Raw genomic sequence first — 23,694 nt, forward strand, 5'->3', positions numbered from 1 at the left:
AATTTCAGTGGCACCCTGTGCAAAGCCAAAATTTGCTTCCCCCACCCCTCACTTTCCATTGTGCTCAATTCACTTCATCATGCAGTTCGCCCTAGACTTGGGCCCATTGTGGAGGAACTGGTTGTGCTGCCCTAAATCCGCCTCTACAAGTAAAACTGAGAGAGACTCTTGTCTGCAACCCTGGAGAGATGCTGCCAGTTAGTGCAGACAATACTGTCCTAGATGGAGTAATGGTCTGACTCAGTATAAGGCAACTTCTGTGAGCCTCCTGTTTTAGTTTCCGTGTTATTTTAAAGGGAGATTTTTATTGTTTATTTTGAATTACGAATGTTCATATTTCAGAATTTGTGTACTTTGTAAACCACTTTGAAGCTTATTTTTGACAATTAAACATTAATCAATTCATTAATAACATTTAGCTGGTGAATGTGTCCTTGTACAAGGAGGTGTGGCCTTCCTCTTTGAAGGATACAGTAGTGCAGCTACTCCTAGGGAAATATCCTGGACCCAATGGCATTTAATAACTACCACCCAATCACAAATACCTTCTTTTTGGGCAAGGTACTCGGGGTCATGGCAGTGCAGCTGCAAGCATTCTTTAGGTAAACTGATTATCTACATCAATTCCAATTACGGTTCAGGACTTGATCAGCCTCGGTTATCCTGATGGATGACTTTGATTGGAAGAAGGGGGAGATCAATCTTGCTGTTCCTGCTCAATCTCTCATCAGCTTTTGATGCCATTGACAATGGAATCCTCCTGGACCATCTACAGGAGATGGGTAACAGGGGCACCATTCTGCAGTGGTTCTAGTCTTATCTCGAGATGGTTCAAGAAGAGAGCATTGGATGAGTGTTTCTCAACCTTCTGGCTGTTGAACTACAGGTTGTTGCAAGATGCTGTACTGTCTCCAGTGCTATTTAACACCTATATGAAGCAGCTGGGAGTGGTAATGAGATTTGGAGTGAGGTGTCACCAGTACACTGATGATAACCAACTCGGTTTCTATGTAACCTCAGAATTGGGAATGCTTGAGAAGGTCCTGGACTGGTGTCTAGATGTAGTGGTGGGCTGGATGTGAACTAATAAGCTGAGTCTGAAACCTGGCAAGATTTGGGCTCTGTGGGAGAAAGTCACAAAGCTGCCTGCTCTAAATGGGGTTGCACTTTCCCTGTAGGAGCAGGTTCAGTCTGGTGTGGCCTCTGAGATCCAGCTCTGCCACTGGAGTTGCAGGTTGTTACAAGGGGTATGGCTGAAGCCACAGGCATGTCCACTGCATATGTGAGCCCAACATATACCCTGAGAGGAATGGAAACTTGTGTGGAGTCAGAACATGAGTTTATTAAATAAGCATGTATACATGTATGCTTAATAAAGGGCCTGCCACAACCTAAAGTAAAAATGATTGGTTTATTATTCAGAAATGAAAGATGAGCAGTACAAGTGCTTTAGAAAACGATGTTACAACTATGCAGGCTGCAAATACGATTTAATATGATCACCCACCTTAGTTTTGAAGAGTAAAAGAGTCCCTAACTACCCAGAGCTTAGAGAGTGAGAGCAGCAGTTTGCCAGAACCATACTGAAAAGAAAGAAGGGAGTATACACCTAATGGAGCAAGTGGAACACAAAAGTCAGGGATCTGACATATGTGAAAGTTAAGTTCTCTCTTTCAAAATCCCATGGCAGCAAGGCAACAGAGGTCTCTCAGCCATTCCTTTGGTCCATGGTCATGTGCCTTATTTCTTCTTAAAGGATGCATCTAAGAGAAGTTTTAAAAAATTCATTTCATAGTCCTACTGATTTAGATCATAGCACTTCCCTCTACCAACTTTTTATTAGAAGGTGCTTTATAGATTTCTTCTACTGAAGACTGCACCCCATAGTTGCCTTTGACTTGACTTAACTTTACCTTTTTCTTTCTTTTTTTAACTTTGTGTGGTACAGTTCTATCTCTTGCCTGCAGAAGCTGAAGTGCAATTGAACATAAAAAGACTCTTCCATCTGTAATCATTATAGTAAAAACAAAAAACGCAGCACGCTAACACTGTTTATTGAAACAGATATTGCCTGACATCACTCTCAACCTTTGCCAACACAGAGAAGCAGCTCTTATCATGAGATGGTCTAGAGTGACCATCGCACCAGGGATTTTGCACCCTAGATTTTAAATCCTAATGACTTACATTAAACTTGCTTCTCCATGACTGTGCTTTGTGGCTTGTAGCCTATTGTGCTGATTATTATTTAAAATGAAAGCAAGAGCCATTAATTTAGGACGCATATCCATTTCAAATTTCAGAGGTACAAACTTGCACACTATTCAGATTATTTCAGAAGAAGAAAAAGTTTCAATAACTAGTTCCACATACAAATAGCTGTACACACATGTATATTCAAACTGGGTGTGAAAATAGTAATATTTACATAAGCATTCAGCAAGGTGCTCTTCCTCATCTTAAGCTATTTTGCTGAAGACCTTCACTGAACAGTCAAAGTTGAATTTTTTACTCACAGAAAAGCACCCAGCATTGTTGATCATTAGGTAGCATCACACACAGGGAAGGGTAGGATGCTTGTGAATGCAACCCGGACAGCAGTGCAGAGTATCATGAGCAAAAAGATCACATTCTACACAAAACACACACTGGCAGACTTTACATATATAGACCTACAAAAAAGAAAAGATTTGAAATTTAAAAGGTTACATTACAGCAGATACTAGAATTCTTTTTTGCAACTATTGCCTCGTGTACTGAACACCTAACATGGATTTATCTGCTATGATCATAATGCATATTATTTTATTTTAAGTTGCCCTTCTGTTTACGTTTTTGTTTGGTTAGCCACTCAGAACTTTCAGGCACGAAGTAAAACACACTAAAATATTGAAGCCCATCCCCTTTGCCAGCTGATGCTGGGTAGCAGGAATAAGTGCTTCACCAACAAAATCCCTGCTTTATCCCTACCCAAACACCAGGAACAAACCCTCAAGCCCAGTTTTCAGGTGGATTGGTTTGCTGGAGAGAGCCACAGTTGCGCAGACAGGTGTGTGATGCACAAAGGAACCCTTTCACCAGTCTATGTTGGTGTGGCATCGACTGGACAAAGTTGGGTCAGGTCTGGCCTGCCCAGCTTGCTCATACAGGCCTTGGAAATATATACCAGGTCAGACACCTCAGCAGTGACAGATGAGGGTTGTTTTATTGAGAACTGACCTGGCGTTCATGAAAAGGACCACATGGTGGGAAGGTTGGTATAGCACAGACTTACATTGCTACCACTCCATAAATGTTTTGGTTAATCAATCATTGACATTTTAACCAATGCACCACTTTGCTTTTAATTTGAATGTTACCATATTAACAAAACTTCATTTATATATCAGGAAAGAGCCTTGATGTATCAACTAGCCCAGACACATTTTTATAGCCTGCAAAGAGACAATCCTAAACATTACTAAATATTTCTGCTCTCTCTGATGTAAAAGTTACGACCTTTGTTTACACTGTATTAAGTATTAAACATTTAATAACAATTTTTTTTAGTGGGAAGAGAAGGATATGGACAAAAAACATTACTTGCATGGAGAGCAAGCAAATATAATGTAATCTATAGGTTGAACGCTGAAGACTTACATGCTGATCTGTAATCTCTCCTTGGCATCCTTGGCAATAGCTGTTTAAAAAGAATATTTACGAAGAGATTTTAGAGAGACTAATTAATACATACTTCATGTTAAACCTCTACTTCATATGCCTTAAGTTATGGGTAGAGAACATTTTGGGCGTCTTAACCCCAACCACCAACTTTGACAAGTGGGCAGGGACCATCCACCTGTCAATCAGCTTACATCATGATGATGTAAGGTGACTGGTAGGTGGACAATCCCACCCACCTGTCCAAGTTGATCCACAACAGTAGGGAGAGGGGTCTGCTTCATCAGCACATTCCCCCCAGGAAACACAGTGGAGAATTAGCACCCAAAACACCCCACGTTGTCAGCTGATGGACACATAGACATGGTTTGGGGCAAATGACCTGGTGAGACAACATTCACCCAAGGGCCAGAAGTTCCGCACCCTTGCCTTAAGTATACATAACAGAAATAATGCATATTCTTTCTCTATTTATTCCTGCCTCCACTCCAGTCCCTTTGTTGCCTTACAGAGTGTAAACCCTCTGAGGTAGGGACCTGTTCTCTGTTTTGTAAAGCGTTATGTGCATGCATAGGGCCTAAATAAACAGTAACAGTGCTGCTACTGTTGTGTTTATAAAGCAACTATTACTTTAATAACAGAATATAGGATCAGAACTAGTTAACTGAATGCCAGGAATGTGTTGCAGCTATTACGGGTACCTTGTAACTTATGCACATTTAACTTGCATGCAATCAGCTTTATATGCTTGCCCCCCCCCAAAATACCATTTTCTGAAAGTGGGTGGAAAGGGGGCAGGTGGGGATAAAAGACTTTGGCAATGCCACCTGTCATTGAACCCAATGTGTTTTGACCATATGCAATTTTGGCTTTATGCGTTATGCCCAGAACGTAACCCCTGCCTGTATAAGTGTTACCTTTAATGGGGGCTTACGATGCACAGAGAAATGTCCAATAGTCCAGCCAAAACAGGGATAACCCATGTCTAGCAAAAAAGATCCCTCACATGTTCCTACTTTCACTTGTGTCAACACAAAAACTGCATGATTATACTGATGATATTGTGGCATAAAATATTGGACCCTGTGAAATGACAGAAGCTGTAACTATAAAGAGCTGAAGTTCTTTATTTGAAAATATTCCAATTAGTAACGCAAATTACTGTATGAGAATATTGCCTCTCTGGTCACTCAAGAAAGAAGAACAGAAGTGTCAGTTTACCACCATACAATCACAGTCCCCAATTTGCTCATAATAATGAACACTTATATCTGAAACAAAAACCTGTTTCCAAAATGAATGATTGATGATGACTTGATTGACACAAAACTGGGGGGGGGGGGATGTTGTATCACAATTTGTTCTTATTTCAAGCAAAACATTACCCTGCCATCTTTTGAAAGATACTAGAACAGTGGTGGGATCAACAGGAAGTAATGGCTATTTAAAAGGAAATGGTAGTCAAACCCAAAAAGGTGATAATCCTTGCTCTGTTTCAGTAGCCACAAGCTCCAGAGCCATTCTTGGAAACAGGAGAAATGGGAATTATGAAAAGATATTTCACCCTTTGGTGGGAAAGAAACCCCCTGCAAATGTACCATTGTTACTATGTGTTCACCATGGTGTTGTGGTCTGTAGGCAGAGATAAAGCTATCAACCCATCACATGCTGGAAACATTAACCCCTGGTATTCAGACTGGTTATACCAGACATCTTTTACACACCGTTCTCCTATATACTGTTCCAGTGGGACTTCCTGAAAGGCATCCAAAGGAAATAGGTGATGGTAAGATCGAGCCAGATGGGGTGCAGATACTAGTGTAAGACCTACAAAAAATTATCAGCATATTTATAAAGGGTTCCTGAAAAACAATTCTCAATTATCCTTTTTAAAACGTAGCTTTAACTTATTAGCCCTCTTATTAGTATTTCAAACTTCTGCTCCTCTCATAAAACTTGTTTAACATATACAGCCTTACGGATGTGAAAAGTATGCAAATGACACTGAATTCATGATCAAGAGACCACAACCAACCCACTATCTGTGACTAATGTGAAGGGTTTCTAGATGAAAGGCTATGACTTTTACACAGGCCTGATCTGTGGCAACATTTCGTTTAGAAATTAAATATTGGGGAAACTCACCACCTTCCACCCCAGAAAAGAAATTGAGTACCGGGAATGTCATAATTGCCTCACACACTGAAGCTGAATAGCATGCACAATTGTGAAGTGTGTGGCTAAATCACAGTGGATGCAACAAGAGTCAAGGCTGGTGGCTAACTTTTCTGTTTTCCCAGTTGGGGGTTGGCGCGCGCGTGCACACCCACCCACACCCTATTATAATAGACAAAGATAAATACACTTAATTACTCACCACAAACTTTGCACTCCACAGGAAGCTCACAGTATTTGGCTCTACATTGGGGGCAGAAATATCCTCCCAGGGTAAGACCTGGATCATTGCTGTTTTCTAGCTGCCTGTAAAGAATAACATTTCCACCGCCCTGACAATGTTGCACAGAAACATTTTGAACAAATTGAAAAGGTTTGTAACGGTGAGAAATGGCATTAGGACTCAAAGTTTATGGTTTAAGTTCTTGGAGAAGCCAGTATGGCTAAAGAAATTGCAACGCTTTGTCAAGCATTTGAAGAAGAGTTGCATTTTCCAGCAGTGGTGCTTCATCACTGGAATCAGTGCTGTTTACTGAGAGGGGGAGGGGAGAGGCCAGCATGGTTTAAGGCACGGGAAGAGCCAATCCGCTGCTCCCACTGGTGCCACATCATCCACTGGTACCACACCATCCTCACTGCTGCCTTTCCCCTCCCCTCCCAGTAAGTCACTTGAGTCCATTATAATATTACAGAAGAAAAGGTGACTGTTCTGCAATGGAAAGACATGGAGATTTCCTTCTATGGCAAAATAACTCTGCATCTGTTGTGCAATAAATCCATCTGGGAAGATCCATACAGACACTGTGTCCTTAAGAGTTCTCTCTCATACAGAAAGTCGGTTCAACTGAAATTCTAGCAATAATAAAATTTACAATGAGCAAAACCTACTTTTAGTTAAACAGAACTGAAGACATATCTAGACATATGGGGAAGAACAGCTACACAGCCAAACCAGCCTTGGATGTTTCCACCAAATTATTTCTGAATGCTGAAAGAGACTATGAGCTGCTATTAAAACGATGTTTTCTCTTACACTACCGGAGCTATTGAAGCAGCAATTTCAGATAGAATGCTGGCTGCTCAATGTACTCATTCAGACTTTTAAACCGCGGTCCATGCCATGTCTAAACAAAGCAACCCATTACTTACGCCATGCTAAAAGATGGCTTTGCGTCCTGATCAGTCAAAGATGCAATGGTGTGCTGAGGAAAGCCTAGCGGAAAAGAACAGTCATAGTTTTAAGTCACTTTATATGTATTGTGGTCCTCATTTAAGAGGAGAATCTTAGTGTGCACTGATTTACATCCCAATATAAGCCACTTTGCCATCACTAGGTAGACAGGGCAAAATGTATGTTACAGATAACTGAAAATGGTAATAACCTGTAGTTAATAAACAATACTTGTCTAAAGCAGTGGTTCTCAAAGAGTGTGGCATTGCACACTGGTGTGGCAGGAGAGGATGGCAATTGTCAGGGGAAGATTCAAGGATAATAAAAAAAAAAATTAAACATTTCAGTGTGGTATGGATATACAACTGGAAACAGTATCCACACCTCTCTTCAAGAGTATTGGCTATTCTTCTACAGTTCTCCACAACATATTGTTGTGAACAAGGATTTTCAACTCTGACAAATATGAAAGATGGAAAGGCTTCTTTGTGTTGGTGAGATGAGAGCTTGTCTCAAATTAGACCTAATACAGTCATACCTTGGTTGACGAACACCTTGCAACTCAAACGTTTTGGCTCCCAAACGCCATAAACCCGGAAGTGAGTGTTCCGGTTTGCGAATGTTCTTTGGAACCCGAACGGCTGACACAGCTTCCATGGCTTCTGATTGGCTGCAGAATCTTCCCGCAGCCAATCGGAAACTGCGCCTTGGTTTCCGAAAATTTTGGAAGTCGAACAGACTTCCAGAACGGATTCCATTCGACTTCCAAGGTATCACTGTATTATAAGGTAGTTGTGTTCTATGTTATAAATCAAGCACTGCTAGGAGTTTTTTTCCCCCCAATGCATTTCTTATCAATAAAAAATGCAGTGTGGTGCAAGCAAATTTTTGTTCTGAAAGTGTGGCCCAAAGTTTGAGAACAACAGGTCTAAAGTATCTGCAGAATGCAAACCAAATGAAATATTACCTAGTATGGCAGTAGATAAATTATGCCAATTACTTGCAACCACAATATAACACTGAAATCTACCAGCTCATGATATGTGGTCTTTAGCACTATCCTAATTGCTTGCCTCTGGATATAGAGTAAATAATGCTGTGTGTTCAATACCAGTATACCAAAATATTAAAGGACAATTTCTTACCCATTCGAATAAGCGAGCTTTCAGAACTTGAACTAGCTGGTGGTGGACTGACGTGGTGCATCAGAAGTTCCCTATAATGGCTTTCATCTAAAATGACATGATAGGTTCCTGCCACACAAGGAAACAAAATAAAAATTTAATTAACTGAGAGCAGGCATCTCAACAGTTGCTCATCTGGTTGCCAGTGGTGAGTAAGAATTGTCAACAAGTGACCAAGGAAAAGAGCCCTGCAAAACCAATTAGTTCTCTTTTCCTCCTTTTAGGCCAAACCTGACACAGGTATATGTGGGCAGATGGGCGAGTAAAAATACATGTCATCTACTACCTTGTGGACCTAATTGCGAGGCTTACTGAGAATATGTCAGAGGAAAGGCTGCAATGGTTTAACAGCAAATGAATAATTTTGCACTAATTCCATCACAGCACAAAGAGATAAAAAGGTTTTGAAGTGACAAGTCATTTAGATAAGCCTAGATAACACTGACTATGTAAAGATTAACTATTTATGAAATTTTCCTTCTCTGTTAGCTTCAGCTTTTAGTGATTTGTCATAAAAATATGTTAGATACAAACAGTTTTTATTTTATTTAATCCAGACAGCTCTTGGGGGCAAATGCCAGTCAAAAGCAGCTAACAATCAAAACCAAAGAAAGATTTAAAAAACCTGACAGATATTTTTAAAAGCTAAAAACTACAGTTCAAAACTACAGTCAGACCATCATCCAAATTATAAACATCACAGCTACAAGGCCAACTGAAAATGCAGGCCCTCAGGGCTTTTTCAATTTAGTTCATGGTTCTCTCACTCACTCAGACACACACACTCACACACACTCAAATATATACATACCACCAGTTTCCCGGGCAAGTACAGTGCAAACTCGAACTTCAGCAGAAAGGCCAATAATAGACACTCTGATCTTAACTGCCTTTAAACTCTTCAATATAAAAAAGAGAAAACACATGCAATGAGAGATCTAAAAAAACCTATAAAATGCACAAAGCTTTCAGGATTTTGTGAGAAATATTTGTTTCAAGCATGTTAAGTATCTCTGCATCATCCCAAATGTCAAGAAAGTCCAGCATTCATTCTGGATTGTTTTAATAGTAAAAAACTAAAAAACAAAAGCAAAAACTTGTGTACCTTAATTAGATCATAAATATTGGAAGGATCGCATGTTGTCAGACTGCTGAATATTACTAAGACTTCTCTGCTTGTATGCCCTGGCATATGCCTAGAGAGAATAAAACACTCTTTTATGTTTGTGACAAACAAAAACAAGTGCCAAAACAATCAAACACAAGACAGAGATCCACTTCTACATAAATTATGTGAGATTATTTACACTCTGACAGCAATGAGACTTGTTATCAATCGGTGCAGAGAAGATGCTGCACGTTTTATGCTCACTAAGTATGGTTCAGCCAAGGCTGTTGAAAGCAAAGTAAGAAATAGGGGAGGGGAATCAGTCTTGGACATATGGGCTTTAAACATTTAGCACTGTAACTTAGCACATACTAATCTCCAGGATAATTCTGCAGTTTGCTTTGAGTTGCTGCAGCATCTTCAAATTGCAGAATGTCCAAGAGACAGGGTGGGCAATCTCTGGCTAGGTCTTTCACCAGCCAGTGTGGTGTAGTGGTTAAGAGCGGTAGTCTTGTAATCTGGGGAACCGGGTTCGCGTCTCCGCTCCTCCACATGCAGCTGCTGGGTGACCTTGGGCTAGTCACACTTCTTTGAAGTCTCTCAGCCCCACTCACCTCACAGAGTGTTTGTTGTGGGGGAGGAAGGGAAAGGAGAATGTTAGCCACTTTGAGACTCCTTAAAGGGAGCAAAAGGCGGGATATCAAATCCAAACTCTTCTTCTTCTTCTTTGAATCTGGACCAGAGCCTGCCTTCTTCAGTGCCATTCACCATGTAATTAGTAATAAGCTCTCGGTCTTAGGAAAGAGGTCCCATTTGCACAAATGGAATCATTCTTTTCCCTGTGACTACTTACTGCATGGGGAGGAAGCTAACATTCCCCTCACCCTATGCAGAACCCCCCCCCCAAAAAAACTAAGCCTAAGTGCCACACTGAGGAGGGGCAGTGAAGGGAGGAAGAGAGTAGAGAGAAAAGGTGGAGAGATAACGTAAGTGACTGTTTAAATGGCTGTGTGAGAATTGGGTTTGTATGGATGTGTGTGAATGGGGAGATAATTTAAATGGATGGGTACATGTGAATGGGGGTGGTGTATGCAGTTTTGTTCCCAAAATGCAGTCCCTGGAAGTTTACCCAAGACTCTTGCAAAAAGATTCCCCAATCTTGACAAAGAGGAACAATCTAGTCCTTGAACAAAATATTCTATTATTGGATAAAAGAATTTCAAACAGGAAATTCTAGTATGAAACTACTTATCAAGAAATTTGAATCTATCACCTGTGGCCTGAATACAGAACAGGTTCTTATCTCAATATAGGTGTTAATTAGCTAACCAATGCTACGATGTTTATGGTATCATCAACACTGCTCTGGAAATGGTCACTGTAATTATTTTACATGCATTTAAACTTTAACACAATTGTCAGACTGTTTTATTGCATTTTATTTCCTTCTAACCTAGTTAACACTCTGCCTCTCCCCAAACCTTGAGTAAAAACATTACATACGTCTGATGAACTGAATGGAAGTTTATACCATAATAAATATACTAATCTTTAAGGGGCCACAAAACTTGGCTGTTTTTGCTGAAGCAGATTAATGAATGCTGAAAAGGGATACTTGATTAATAAATCACTCTCCCTATGATTATAGTCAGATCAATCTCCATGGTTGCTAAACAAAAAAAAGCACACTGTAGTAGACTACATATACTTACTTTAATGTTTGTGCAGCCAAATTTAAGGCATTATATAAAGATGGCTCTCCTAGACAAGACATATCTACAGCTTTTTTCAAAGCAGCTGTGTGTTTTCTTGGATTCCCTATGAGGAAAATCACTCATTATCAAACATCAGAAAATAGCTGAATTAAAAAACAAAAACAAATATTCTGACATAAAACACTGCTTTTATTAGCAGTTGCTTTTATTAGCAGAAGGAAAATACAAAGGAAGTAAACTGACGCACATTCATGCAATATCAACCCATTGTCTGGCATTATAGCTGAACCAAGACTACAGGTATACCAACAATGGTCATCAAGTCTCCAGGCACCCCAAGCTCACCTTTCATTATTACATGAAAGCTCAAAACAAGTATTTTTCATGCACTCCTTCTCCTTTGCCCCAAGAGGGTCCTCTTTCCATTCAATCAACTAGTTTCCCTCATCCAAGCCCTGCTTCATCTTTGTCCAGTGTCCATTATGCCTAAGAAATGGGGCCTGCAACAAAATGCTGCAATCTAGAGCAGGCTCTGTCAACCTTGGGAGCCCAGATGTTGGACTACAACTCCCATCATCCCTGACCACTACTCCTGCTAGCTAGGGATGATGGGATTTGTAGTCCAACAAAATCTGGGGACCCAATGTTGATAAAGTCTGGTCTAGAGCGATAAGAGTGATCCTGTTCACAGCTTCAGTCAGCCATCCCCTTCTCCAGAAAACCATTTCATTTCTTCCACCCCATTTTCTTTTCCAACTGATTGTCAGGATTCTGGGACCGAGAATGCTTAATCTTCATTGCACTGGCTTCTTTTTTGGGGGGTGTACATATACACAACTAAAATGCTGGTTCAATGCTTTATTTAAAATTTTAGAAATTAAAAGGTTACTTTGGGGACATGTGACATATGGCAGCCAATCAGCACTAGGCACATCTGGCTGCTGAATCAAATTTGCAAAACCAAACCTGTCGCCGTCCCCACCACATACATACATACACTTAAGGTCAATACCATCCTGGAGAAAACTTTATTTAAACAGCACACAGTGAATGAATTTACAGAGTTGCCCTCAAGTAAAGTTTCATTTGTACATAGTCTAAGGTAGAAACATTATAGGGAACATTCTCTTTAAACTTGCTACTTCCCTCCAGCAACTATCCTTAAATTTCCAGTGTATTTTTAAAGTTCACAGTGGGTCAAAGTCAGTTGTCTGTATCATGTTTAATAGAAAGAATGGCCAAATGAGGTAGAAATATAGAAAATATTATCTTTTTTGCTTTTTTAAAAACATGACAGGGCCATAATAACGAATCTCTTCTCAGTATGAAAGAAATAATTTGTTCATACCTGAAAGCTCAGTAAGTTTTTCAGCTCTTTTGCCCTTAGTCACAATAATGCCAACCTGCCAGAAAGATGTCTGCTATTAATAGAGTCACAGAGTAATGAAGTCTCCTTGAGCCCAACCATGTTTTCCAACGTACAGAGGTGGCAGCAGAGAACCAAGAATCATTTGCAGAGCTTATAGTAACAAGAGGTACTTGAGATGCAAAGAGGAACAAAAGCCACTTAGCACTCCTGCAGCTTCCCATCAAAACATGTAATGAGCAACATTGCAGGGAATTCGACATGGCAGAGCTGGATAGTTTCATCTCCGCCTGTCTTTGAATTATGGAAGCCATTGCTACTTCCACTTACCCCATGACATCAACAGCTGGGGATAAGTTTGACCAAGAGCTATAAATATGAAATCTGTGGGGGGAAATGTTTATGCAGTTTCTGGTAATCTATATAATTCATTCTACTATATTTACAGCAGCTTTCAGTCCATAATTGTAATGAAGAAACAGAGTTTGACACTGCAAATTTCAGAATCTCTAGAGTCTCTGCTTTAATATTATTATTATTAGCCACTTCCTAATTAGTTTCTGGGGCGCGGATGGCGCTGTGGGTTAAACCACAGAGCCTAGGACTTGCCGATCAGAAGCTCGCTCCTGTTGCTTGGTCCCTGCTCCTGCCAACCTAGGAGTTTGAAAGCACGTCAAAGTGCAAGTAGATAAATAGGTACCGCTCCAGCGGGAAGGTAAACGGCGTTTCCGTGCGCTGCTCTGGTTCGCCAGAAGCGGCTTAGTCCTGCTGGCCACATGACCCGGAAGCTGTATGCCGGCTCCCTCGGCCAATAAAGCGAGATGAGCACCACAACCCAGAGTTGGTCATGACTGGACCTAATAGTCAGGGGTCCCTTTACCGTTTTAATTAGTTCCTAGCTAGCCTAGGTGGATACAAAGACAGGCTTGATGGGAGGTGATGCCTGATGAAACCAAAAGCCGAGGGAGGGAGGGGAAAGGCAAAAGGAGGGGTGGTCAGAGGCTTCATTGCACTGTGACATTTCTTGCTCTTGCCCATAGATAACAGAAGCAAAATGAATTGTGCAAAATCATCAAATGCATGCTCATTTATATATGCTGCAGGGCCAAACCCTATTCAGGCATTATAAACCGCCTTATTATTAATCACATGGATTAGAGAGCAAAGTCCACCTACTGGCCTGACTGCCAAGTTCCCTGCTGGTGTCCAGCCCCTACTAGCTATGAACTGGAAGATTGCCCTGTGATTTGGAAGCATGATCGCATAGAACTCCAAATCATGCTGGCAGCCTGTGTTCATAGAACAGGCTCCCTTCTTCAGACATTCTCCAATGCACAGGCAGGGATGAAGATATTAACCCCCTCATTTAGAAGGCCAAAATGCTTTGGGCTTTATTGACAGAAGATTGAATTATCCCAGTACAACATGTTTATTATTTAATTTTAACATAAATCATGGCTTTTATTTTGTCTTTAGAATGTTTTTAACTCAACAATATGCTAACAGTCACACTTAAGATTGCTTTTAGCTAATCATTCAAAGAGGTGATTATTTCTAATCCGCAGCAACCATCTCCAGCACAGTGTACATACCTGACTAATCGGATTTTGGTCAAAATATTCTTCAACAAAATATTCCAGTAACTACAAAAAGAGAAATATCATTAGAGCCATTAGTTCTCAAGTGTTACTTTACATTGCACAACTTTATGAACATCACAACAGTCATTTTATACCTAGTCATCAAAAAAGATAAAAGCTTCTTGTCGTCTAAAAAGTATGCATAAGGACAACTAACAAAAAAAAAGTTGTGGTTACCAATGGTATTTCAAGAGTGATGTTAAGGTCCACCTAAACCTTATTTTTAGGATAGTTATTGACTTTCAGGAGGAATTTGAAAACATTCCCATTTGATGGCTGGAAGACACTGTTCCTGGAAACCCTGAGATTACCAGATGAGAAAGGGAAACAAATGAAGGATAATTTATCACATTTGTTTCCTTCCTTCCACCTTTCCTTCAAGAGGTTCTAGGTGATGTTTGCTGTATCCAACCACACCCAATTCATCCTCCAAACCACTCTGTAAGGTACATTAGGCTTAGAAATGGGACTTGGCCCATGGCTATCCAGTGGGTTTCAGAGCTGAGCAAGAACTTGAATCTGAGTTGTCCCAATCTGACATTTTATCTATTTTCAGTTATTTCAGTGATCTTAGAAAAATACAAGTTATCAAGAATAAATACCTTTAGGGTACAAGTTAGCCTGGTAGGTTTTAAATCTTGGTCTTCCATTGTTCTTGATCCATCAACCACTACATACAGGTGACGCATCTACATATGGGTAAGATATTTTTAGGGAATTTAAATATATTTTAATATAATATTCATAAAATAGCGTATGAGGCCAATATGATACATACCTTTTCAAAAGTAATCTAGGATTCACAAATTCTTCTAAATGCACACACAGGTTTTCAGGAATTGTGGGCTGTTGGCCCCTTCTTTCAGAGTTACAGAAATATATCTGAAAACTGAAAATCTATGTGTCCTTGCTTTTGAGTGGTCCTCATTGAATCCATGGAACTTACTTCAGGGTAAATTTGCACTTCAGGCTGTTTGCTTTTCTCTTTGTGCTGGTTCTGGGTTTTTGTGTTTACTAACAGTATTATTTGCTTTTAAGCAGCACACAGTATTGAGCCAAGGAAGCCTGTCAACCTTTATCATACTATATACTTCTCAGTAATCCCTGAAACCCATATTTTCCACTAATCCTGCCCTGATATTCTCTTAGACATCCATGGGTTGTTGGTTGGCTTGTTTTTTTAAATGATTCAGTTCAGATACATTACACCCAACATCCAGATTGGTCAACCTCCAAAGCAGAGGACTAATGATAATTAAAAAAGATACAGAGGGTTATATCCAACTAAGTTGTCCAGTGCAAGAATCTCCTCCCTCACCCCTGCAAATAGGTTCTGGGATTCCCCCAACCCTATGAAGCAGATTGGGGGGGGTATGGGGAGAGAAGAGGTAGTCCCATTCAAGTCCTTGTGCTAACAGCACAACATCATTGGATGCAACCCAGAGACCTTTTCATCTGTTGCTGTGCCCCTAAGCACATTAAACTGGTATAAATTTAAACCGTTGCTTCATGACCCATGCTTTTAAGATTCTTGTTAGCCGTCCTGGGTCTGGTCAAGAGGAAGAGCAGGGAAGAATTTTTTTTTTTAAAAAGTTTAAATCCAATCAATTTTATGTAATCAAAATACATTTTTATTTTTATTTATTAGTAGTGCAATAACATCACAAATAAATGTCTCAATGTAAAATTTGCACACAGCCTAAAATAATAATCATGTAGAACTTTTCTCACGTCTTTATCCTAACTGAAGAATCCAGCATTTTACTATAACATCCCAAAATCAACTCTAAAAGCTGGTAAGCTGCAGTCACAACCCCACAGTCTTTATTGAAAGCACTTAAGCAAGGCTAAGGCTAAGCACTTAAGCAAGGCTAACCAACCAAGTTTGTTATTGGTATGAGCTTTCGTGTGCATGCAAGTATTCTTCAGGTATCTGAAAAAGTGTGCATGCACACAAAAGCTCATACCAATAACAAACTTAGTTGGTCTCTAAGGTGCTGCTGGAAGGAATTTTTTTATGCGTAAATAGATTATAGTTAAATGTCACTACAATTTTACAAGAAGGTGTGTATGGTGTAGGGAAAGTTTTTCTCCCTCTCTCACAATACTAGAAGTCAGAGTTATCCAATGAATCTTGAGTGGTGGGAGATTCAGAATGGACTAAAGGAAGTACTTCTTCACATAGCACATCCTCAGACTATGCAATTTGTTGCCACAAGATGTAGTGATGGCCACCAACTTGGGCAGCTTCATGGAGGACAAAGGCTCTCAATGGCTATTAGCCACAATGGCTATATACAACCTCCAGGATCAGTTGCTAGGGCACACAAGCAAGAGTGCTCATATCCCTCATATGATATTCCCATATACATCGGATGAACTACATCAGAATGCTTTACAAGATGGACCTTTGATTTGATCCAGCAGGCCTCTTCTTGTTCTTATTACTGAATGATAGTGCAGATGCCTGCCCAAAGCAAACTGCAATCTAAGGAAAAAACAAGTGGCTGACTATGCTCTTATTAAGCATATGAACTAGACCTATTTCATATACAACTTCACAGCAATATAAGTTTAGAACCAAGTAGAAAAAGAGAACTTGCCATCCCAAGTCGAACTTGTCCATGATGCTCAAAGATTCTGCAAAGTAAAAAAAAAAAAATTTAATTGCTAATTGTTATAGCATTCATATATTATAGCATCAATATATACAATCTATTCTCACTTGTGAAAAACAGATTATATTCAATGACTCATATTTACTTTTTTAAAAAAAAACTGGAAGTCTAAGAGCATATTTGATACAAAAGTTTTTAATTATGCTGTGAAGATGGATGTCAGAGCCACATTGTAATCTGATTGACTATAACATCATACAACCTAAGTAGAATGAAGTTAGATTTGAATTTAAACTGGAAACTTTTCACGCTTCTCCTTGTAAGACTGCAGCAAAATGCAATTTATTCTGAAGTGTCATTCATAGTGCATCCCTACATTGTGTAGCTTAGTGATTACCTTTTTCTTTTGGCCTTAAAAAGAATATCCTCTATGCTGGCTTTCAATGATCCAGATTCATCTTCTTTAAGAACTTCCCTAGAAGCAACAAAAACAAAGTATAATGTACTGTATATAGATAACAGAAGACCACAGTTCTTAAACAATGGGGGGAGGGGAGAAATATAAAAGCTTACCAAGTTCTTTCATAACCCCCTTCCCACCGTTTGGTTCTCTCTGGTTCATCATCCATTTCTCTTCCAAGTTAAGAAACTAAGAAGGAAAATTATGATACTGTAATTTAAAACTGTATTTTGAGATATTATAATAGAATTTATGCCACAATAAATTATTAAATAACACACATATGTACAAACGGCTACATCTTGTCAGGTTCAAGGTTCCTGAATAGTACATAAATCAGAGCAATCAGATCTAATTCTCAGCAGAAGCCCTTATGAAACCCCATCAGCTTTTGTGGTCTTCCAGACTCACAGAGTCCACAAAGCTGCATCCAGTACTAAAAACTAGGAAAAGGAGAGGTATTTGATGGGAAATGATTTATAACATCCTGATTCTGCTGCATCAGCACACATCACTACTCTGGTTGACCCTGAGCTGGGGTCCCAGCCTGGGCAAATTTCTGGCTACAAGGAAATCAATTAGATTTTTTTTTTTTTAATGCTCGCTTCAAGCCCCCCCCCCCTTCAGCTTAGGAAGTTTTGCTGATTTTAACGAACCTTTTCCTGCAATTGACTTAAGAGGACAGAACATACAGTAAGCACGTTTCAACCCTTACCCAAATGACTTTTTAAAAAAGAAAAGAACAAAACCAACAACATGAAAATAGCTAGGATAAAATGACACTTCCACCACCGAAAACTAAGATAGCTGCCACATATTACAACTTTAGCACCTTTAAACTCTCAAGAGCCAGACAAGTAGAACTACCCTCCTCAGCTGGTGGACAAGAACAAGGTTGGGGTTGGGACAAAAGCGTCTTGTTCCCACAAAGTCTCCTGGCTCAGGAATAGGCTAACAGCTCTCAGGGAGGTCTTGGGGGAGGCTGTTCTTGCCACCTGCCTTTATCTTTCAGGAGACAGAAAGAACCGAAGACGAGGAACCAAAAGAAGCGCGCGCCCAAGAACCTACTCGCATGCACTTCGGAGCCTCTCTAGGAAAACCATCTCTCTGGCTAAAGGTTCCACACTTTAAACATTCCGGTGGCAGCGCAAATATTAAGAAGAAGAGTTCCGCCGTGCAAAGAGCTTGTTGCGGAGAAAGATTAGAAGAAGAAAAGAGCAGGGTGACTGACATAGATGTGGTGGGGGGGGGAGTATGTTTCTGCTGCTTTGGGTGACGCAGCCTCAGCTTTTGGTAGCAATTAAAACCCACACTATGCTGTAGTCTGCGTTGCAGCAAAAACAACAAAGCTCTGTGGGACTTTAAAGGCTGAAAAGGACTCTTGGTGTTCAAAAGCTTATGTCATAAGGAAGTTTCTCTGTTTCTTCTTTCACGTCCCTGCCCCCAATGTGGGGACTCTCGGACTTTAAACGGGCAGGACTATTTTTAAACGTTTAGAAACTCTTTAAAATAATGAACGGTTCAGGTGAAATAAGACTCCTCTCTTTGCTGCCCTTTTGTCTTGGAAGGGGCGTGGGAATAAACTGGTGCAGCTGCTATGAACAGCTATTACTGTACTTCCCCCAGTCCAGAGAGACGCTAAAATGCTTCTCTTTTGCTAACGCTGCGGTTTAAGCCTACCTGTAGTGTCTACAGTGTTGCAGACCATGCCTTGTGACCTGGAAAGCCTTCCTTGTCATCCAGTAGGTACTGTATTTTAGAGGCTAAAATTTGGAGGGTCGTAACTTTGGGGCGCATCTCAGGGTGGGAAAGTTCTCCTCCTAATCACACAGACTTTATTCCCCCTCTGAGCTTCACCAGTTCCAGGGCTTAGCTTCAGCATACCCTCCAACATTTCTCCAATGAAAATAGGAACGTCCCATTCCATAATGATAATTATACTATTCCCGACACATCTTACTGGTTTCCCCAGGCACTCTGGGCAGCTTCCAACATATATATATATATATATATATATATATATATATATATACACACATATATACACACACACACACATAATAAAACATTAAACATTAAACTTTTTTTTTTAAAAAACTTCCCTATACAGGATTGCCTTCAGATGGCTCATGAGTCGGATAACTCCATACTCTCCAACATTTCTCCAATGAAATTGGGATATCCTAAGGAAAAGTGGAACATTCCAGGATCAAATAAAAAACCTGGGCTTCTCTAAATCAAGGACATCCCTGAAAATAGGGACACTTGGAGGGTCTGCTTTAGCAGAGCATGTAGAAATCACAGGTTCAACTCAGCATCTCCAGGTAGAGCTGCCTGAAAACCTGTGGAGCTGCTCCCAGTCAGACTAAGCTGAGCTTAATGGACCATTGATCTGATTCATTATAAGGCAGCTTCCAATGTTCCACTGGCCAGCTGGTTCAGAACTATGCATTGCTTAAAGCAGGTGTGGGGAACCTTTGAGCCAGTTTCTCTTTAAGTCAAGAGGGGGCCCTTTGGACTGCTGGATGTTGCTTAACTACAACTCCCATCATCTATTGACATTGGCAGTGCTTGCTAGAGCTGATGGGAGTTGTGGTCCAGCAACATTTGGAGGGTCAACTGTTCCTCCCTCCTAAAAAGAAACTGGTACTGTAAGCCTTACATTAAGTATACTTAATCAAGTATATATCTGCTCAGCTCACTTCTCTACTCCAATTTATTGATAGTCTGTTTTTAAAAACTTATATCTCGTCTAGTTTTCAGAATAAATTCAAGGAGGCTAATAATAAAAATCAGTTAAAATATAAAACCATTCACAATTCAACCAAATTATAAATCAAAATATTAGCATCTCCAGCTTCCATCAACAGAAATCCCAAATGTGCCTTTCCTAATCATTTGGACTTTCCTGAAACTCATCACACCGTCAGAGACTGGGATCACCTTTTCCCAAAAAAGGTGTTGCTAGCTTTCAATTTCCCAAGGACAAGAGAGTCACTAATCACAGGTGAACAGACTCTGTAACAGAGCATTGCTTTAACAAATAAGAGATAGGGTGGGTTCACTTTTAGCCTTTTTATTGTTAAAAAGAATGTTCTGTTTTAAATTAATAAAACAAGATGGCTCAAAAATGGTATAAGCCTATCATCAACAATAAGTTTATTGTGCTAGCCAAAGGCCATGACATTTCATAACAGTTTACTGAACTACAAACAAAAAATATCCTGGTTCATATAAATATAATTAATTGATCCATTTTCTTTCTTTTTGTCCGAATCAAACATTAAAGGCGGCAGGCAGTAACTGCCCCCCCGAAAAAACTTTTATTATATCTGCTTTTTTCCTGCATTGTAGTTTCTTGCTTATTATCTCATTCTGAAATTCAGCGTCAAACCATATATTTGGCGGCGTCACGTCGCGCGTCGGACGTAGTTTGCCGTCGTCGCCGGTCCGCGCATGCGCGGAGGCGGGGCCTAGTTCTCCTCCGGTCGCCGCCGCCGCATTCGGACGCGAAATGGAACTGTCGGCGGCCTGGAGCGCACTCAGCACCGGCCTGGTGCCGCCCGAAGCCCTGGGGATGGAGGCGCCGCTGCGCTACGACTCTCCCCCCGACCTGCGCCCGGCCTGGGCCGCCCTCCGCCAACACGGCCTGCAGGGCGCCCTGGAAGACTGGTTCCTCGAGGTCCTCCAGACGGACCTCCAGTCTCGCCTGGGCCCCGAGTTCTGGAGGCGCGCGGCGCCGGCGCCTGGTGAACCGCAGCACGCCCATTCCCTGCTGGAGGCCTTCCGCTGGCTGGAGGAGCGCCTGGCGCCCTACCTGCGCGGCGCTGCCCTGCTGGAGGAGTGGGTGCCCGAGGCGGTGCCTGGCACCGGCGCCACTGAGCGCCTGCGCGGGAACCTCGATGCCCTGCTGCGCGCCGTGGTTTTCCTGGCACCACCGGGGGCGTTTCAGGAGGCGCTGGGCGACCTCTACGGGCGCAGCTTCCGGGTCTACATGGCGGGAAACGTAGCACCGGCGGGCAGCGCCGAGGAGGAGGGAACCGTAGCGCGCTTTGAGGAGCTGAACGGCGTCCTGCACCGTCTCCGCCTCCTCGAGCGAATCAGCACGCCCGCCGTGACCGACATCCTCCACCGCATGATCGCCGAGCGCCTGGAGGGCACCTGCCGGGGCGAGTTTGAGCGCTCCTTCCTCCCTGACTTCCAGGAATGGCTCGAGCGCGTGATTGGCTGGGTCGGCTGGGTCTTCCGGCGGGAGGGCGGGGCCGAGGCCGCTCCCCTGCGGCGCTGGCGCTGCCACGTCCAGAGGTTCTTCTACCGCCTCTACACTGCCATGAGGATCGAGGAGCTCTTTGGCATCATCCGAGATTTCCCTGACTCCAAGCCGGCCATAGAGGACCTCAAGTTCTGCCTAGAGAGGACCAACCAGCGCCAGCACCTCCTGACCTCCCTGAAAAGCGCCCTGGAGATGCGACTCCTCCATCCCGGGGTCAACACCTCGGACATCATCACCCTCTACATCTGCGCCATCAAGGCCCTGCGCCAGCTGGACCCCTCAATGGTCATCCTGCAGGTGGCCGGGGAGCCCATCCGCAAGTACCTGAGGACCCGTGAGGACACCGTGCGGCAGATCGTGGCTGGCCTGACAGGCGAGGGATCGGGCGACCTGGCGCACGAGCTCTCCCGAGCGGATCCCGTCGCCCTGGACAATGGGCAGGAGAGCGATGAGGAGGCTGGCGCCCAGCCGGAGGACTGGGTGCCTGACCCGGTCGACGCCCACCCAGCCGGAAAGCCCGCCGCCAAGCGCCGCTCGGCGGACATCATCACTCTGCTGGTCAGCATCTACGGCAGCAAAGACCTCTTCATCAACGAATACCGCACCCTGCTGGCCGACCGCCTGCTCCACCAGCTGAACTACAGCGCCGAGAGGGAAATCCGCAACGTCGAGCTGCTCAAGCTGCGCTTTGGGGAAACCCAGATGCTCTACTGTGAGGTGATGCTGAAGGACATGGCTGACTCACGCCGGATCAACGCCCACATCCGGGACGAGGAGCAGAAGCTTCCGGAAGGCCAGAGGCCCCCCTTCCGGCTGGCGGCCGCCATCATTTCCAGTGAGTTTTGGCCACCCCTCAAGGAGGAGAAGCTGGAGCTGCCAGCCGAGATCAAGGCCGCCATGGAGGACTATGCCCGGAAGTACGAGAAGCTCAAGGCCATGCGGACTCTGAGCTGGAAGCACCACTTGGGGGCGGTCTGCCTGGAGGTGGAGCTCGCCGATAGGACGCTCTCCCTTTCCGTCACGCCAGCCCAGGCGGCCATCATTCTCCATTTCCAGGACAAGGGCACCTGGACCCTGGAGGAGCTGAGTGCGGCCCTCCACTGCCCCCCGGCCCTCCTGCGCCGCAAGCTGGCCCTCTGGCTCCAGCAGGGGGTGCTGCGCGAAGAGGCGCCCGGCACCTTCGCGGTGGTGGAGGAGGCGCCCAAGGAGGCACCCGAGAAGGTGGTGCTGGTGGAGAGCGACGAGGAGGGCGACTCCGCCATGGCCTCCCAGGCTGACCAGAAGGAGGGGGAGCTCCAGGTTTTCTGGACCTACATCCAGGCCATGCTGACCAACCTGGAGAGCCTGCCCCTCGAGCGGATCCACAGCATGCTAAAGATCTTCGTCATGACGGGTCCCATGGTCAGCGAGATCGACTTACGGGAGCTCCAGATCTTCCTCCAGAAGAAGGTCCAGGATGAGCAGCTGGTCTATTGCGGCGGCGTCTACCGCCTGCCCAAGGCCGGGAACTGAAGCGCCGGGTGCGAGAGATCCACTGGGCGCCATCCGTTTGGGGACGCTACGGTTTCCACGCAATAAAGATATTGGTTCGCAAGCAAAGCGCCTGGGTTTTTCCCCTAAGGCCGGGAACTGAAGCGCCGGGTGTGAGAAATCCACTGCGTGCGCTCCACAAGCTCGGGGGACAGCGGGGAGGCAGAGCGCCACCTTCCCGCTGTTCCCCGACCTGGTTTGGAGGCTGGTGGTGGGGGAAAGCAGCGCTTCCCCCCCCCCGCCAGCCCCAAAGAGCAGGTCGAAAGGAACCCAAAGCCTCCAGAGCCCAGTGGGAACTCCTGCTGGCCTCTGGAGGCTTCGGGTGAACGCACCTTGAACGCACAGAACACACCTTGTTTTAGAGGGGGAGAACAAGAAAAAATTTTTTTTTCCTGTTCTCCCCCTCCTATGGTCCGGTGCGTCCAATAGAGCGAAAAATACGGTATTTGGCACAAAACATACCTGGGCACAAAAAGGCTTTCCTCCGTCTCTCTCTGGAGACTGCAGTTCTTTGTTGAATGACTAAACACAATGTGGACAAATACCACATCCATCACCATAAGATGTCAAAAAAACCAACCCCCATATGTGCTCATAACTTTCAAGTAGAAACCTGCCAAATGAGAGTGCATTTCCCGATACCTTCAGTTGCCCAACAGCTGAACATGTCTACTTGCATATCCAAACAAAATGCTTCGCTATGTCACATGACAGAAAGCCACAATCATAACATGAAGATCAATAGTCATGTTCTCAAGGGAAAAATGGATACACGCAAGCCTGTTCTAAAACAA

At 43.0% G+C, this 23,694-nt stretch overlaps 2 protein-coding genes across 5 annotated transcripts; one reads left to right on the top strand and one right to left on the bottom strand.

The window, feature by feature from the left end:
• Positions 1-1,392: 1,392 nt before the first annotated feature.
• Positions 1,393-18,209, bottom strand: GTF2H2 (general transcription factor IIH subunit 2). 4 transcript variants are annotated; one of them, XM_083576357.1, is made up of 16 exons: positions 18,097-18,209; positions 17,211-17,286; positions 17,035-17,112; positions 16,623-16,659; positions 14,622-14,708; positions 13,972-14,022; positions 12,362-12,416; positions 11,011-11,116; positions 9,296-9,386; positions 9,002-9,089; positions 8,152-8,259; positions 6,985-7,048; positions 6,038-6,141; positions 5,385-5,487; positions 3,640-3,679; positions 1,393-2,672 (listed from the first exon to the last, which is right to left on the bottom strand). In XM_083576357.1, the coding sequence occupies exons 2-16, from the start codon at positions 17,264-17,266 to the stop codon at positions 2,553-2,555; spliced, it is 1,188 nt and encodes a 395-aa protein (XP_083432483.1). In that variant the 5' UTR covers positions 17,267-17,286; positions 18,097-18,209; the 3' UTR covers positions 1,393-2,552. The 4 variants fall into 4 exon arrangements, with proteins under 4 accessions (XP_083432483.1, XP_083432484.1, XP_083432485.1 ...); XM_083576358.1 differs by having other exon boundaries at positions 17,965-18,162; XM_083576359.1 differs by lacking the exon at positions 18,097-18,209 and adding an exon at positions 17,930-18,067.
• Positions 18,210-20,537: 2,328 nt separating this feature from the next.
• ANAPC2 (anaphase promoting complex subunit 2) lies at positions 20,538-22,969 on the top strand. Its single transcript, XM_083577371.1, has one exon. It carries the CDS (start codon positions 20,612-20,614, stop codon positions 22,880-22,882), a length of 2,271 nt encoding a protein of 756 aa, XP_083433497.1. The 5' UTR covers positions 20,538-20,611; the 3' UTR covers positions 22,883-22,969.
• The last annotated feature ends 725 nt before the right edge of the window (positions 22,970-23,694 follow it).

This window comes from Podarcis filfolensis (assembly GCF_964270895.1).
Source record: "Podarcis filfolensis genome assembly, chromosome: 11".
Taxonomy (NCBI): Eukaryota; Metazoa; Chordata; class Lepidosauria; order Squamata; family Lacertidae; genus Podarcis; species Podarcis filfolensis.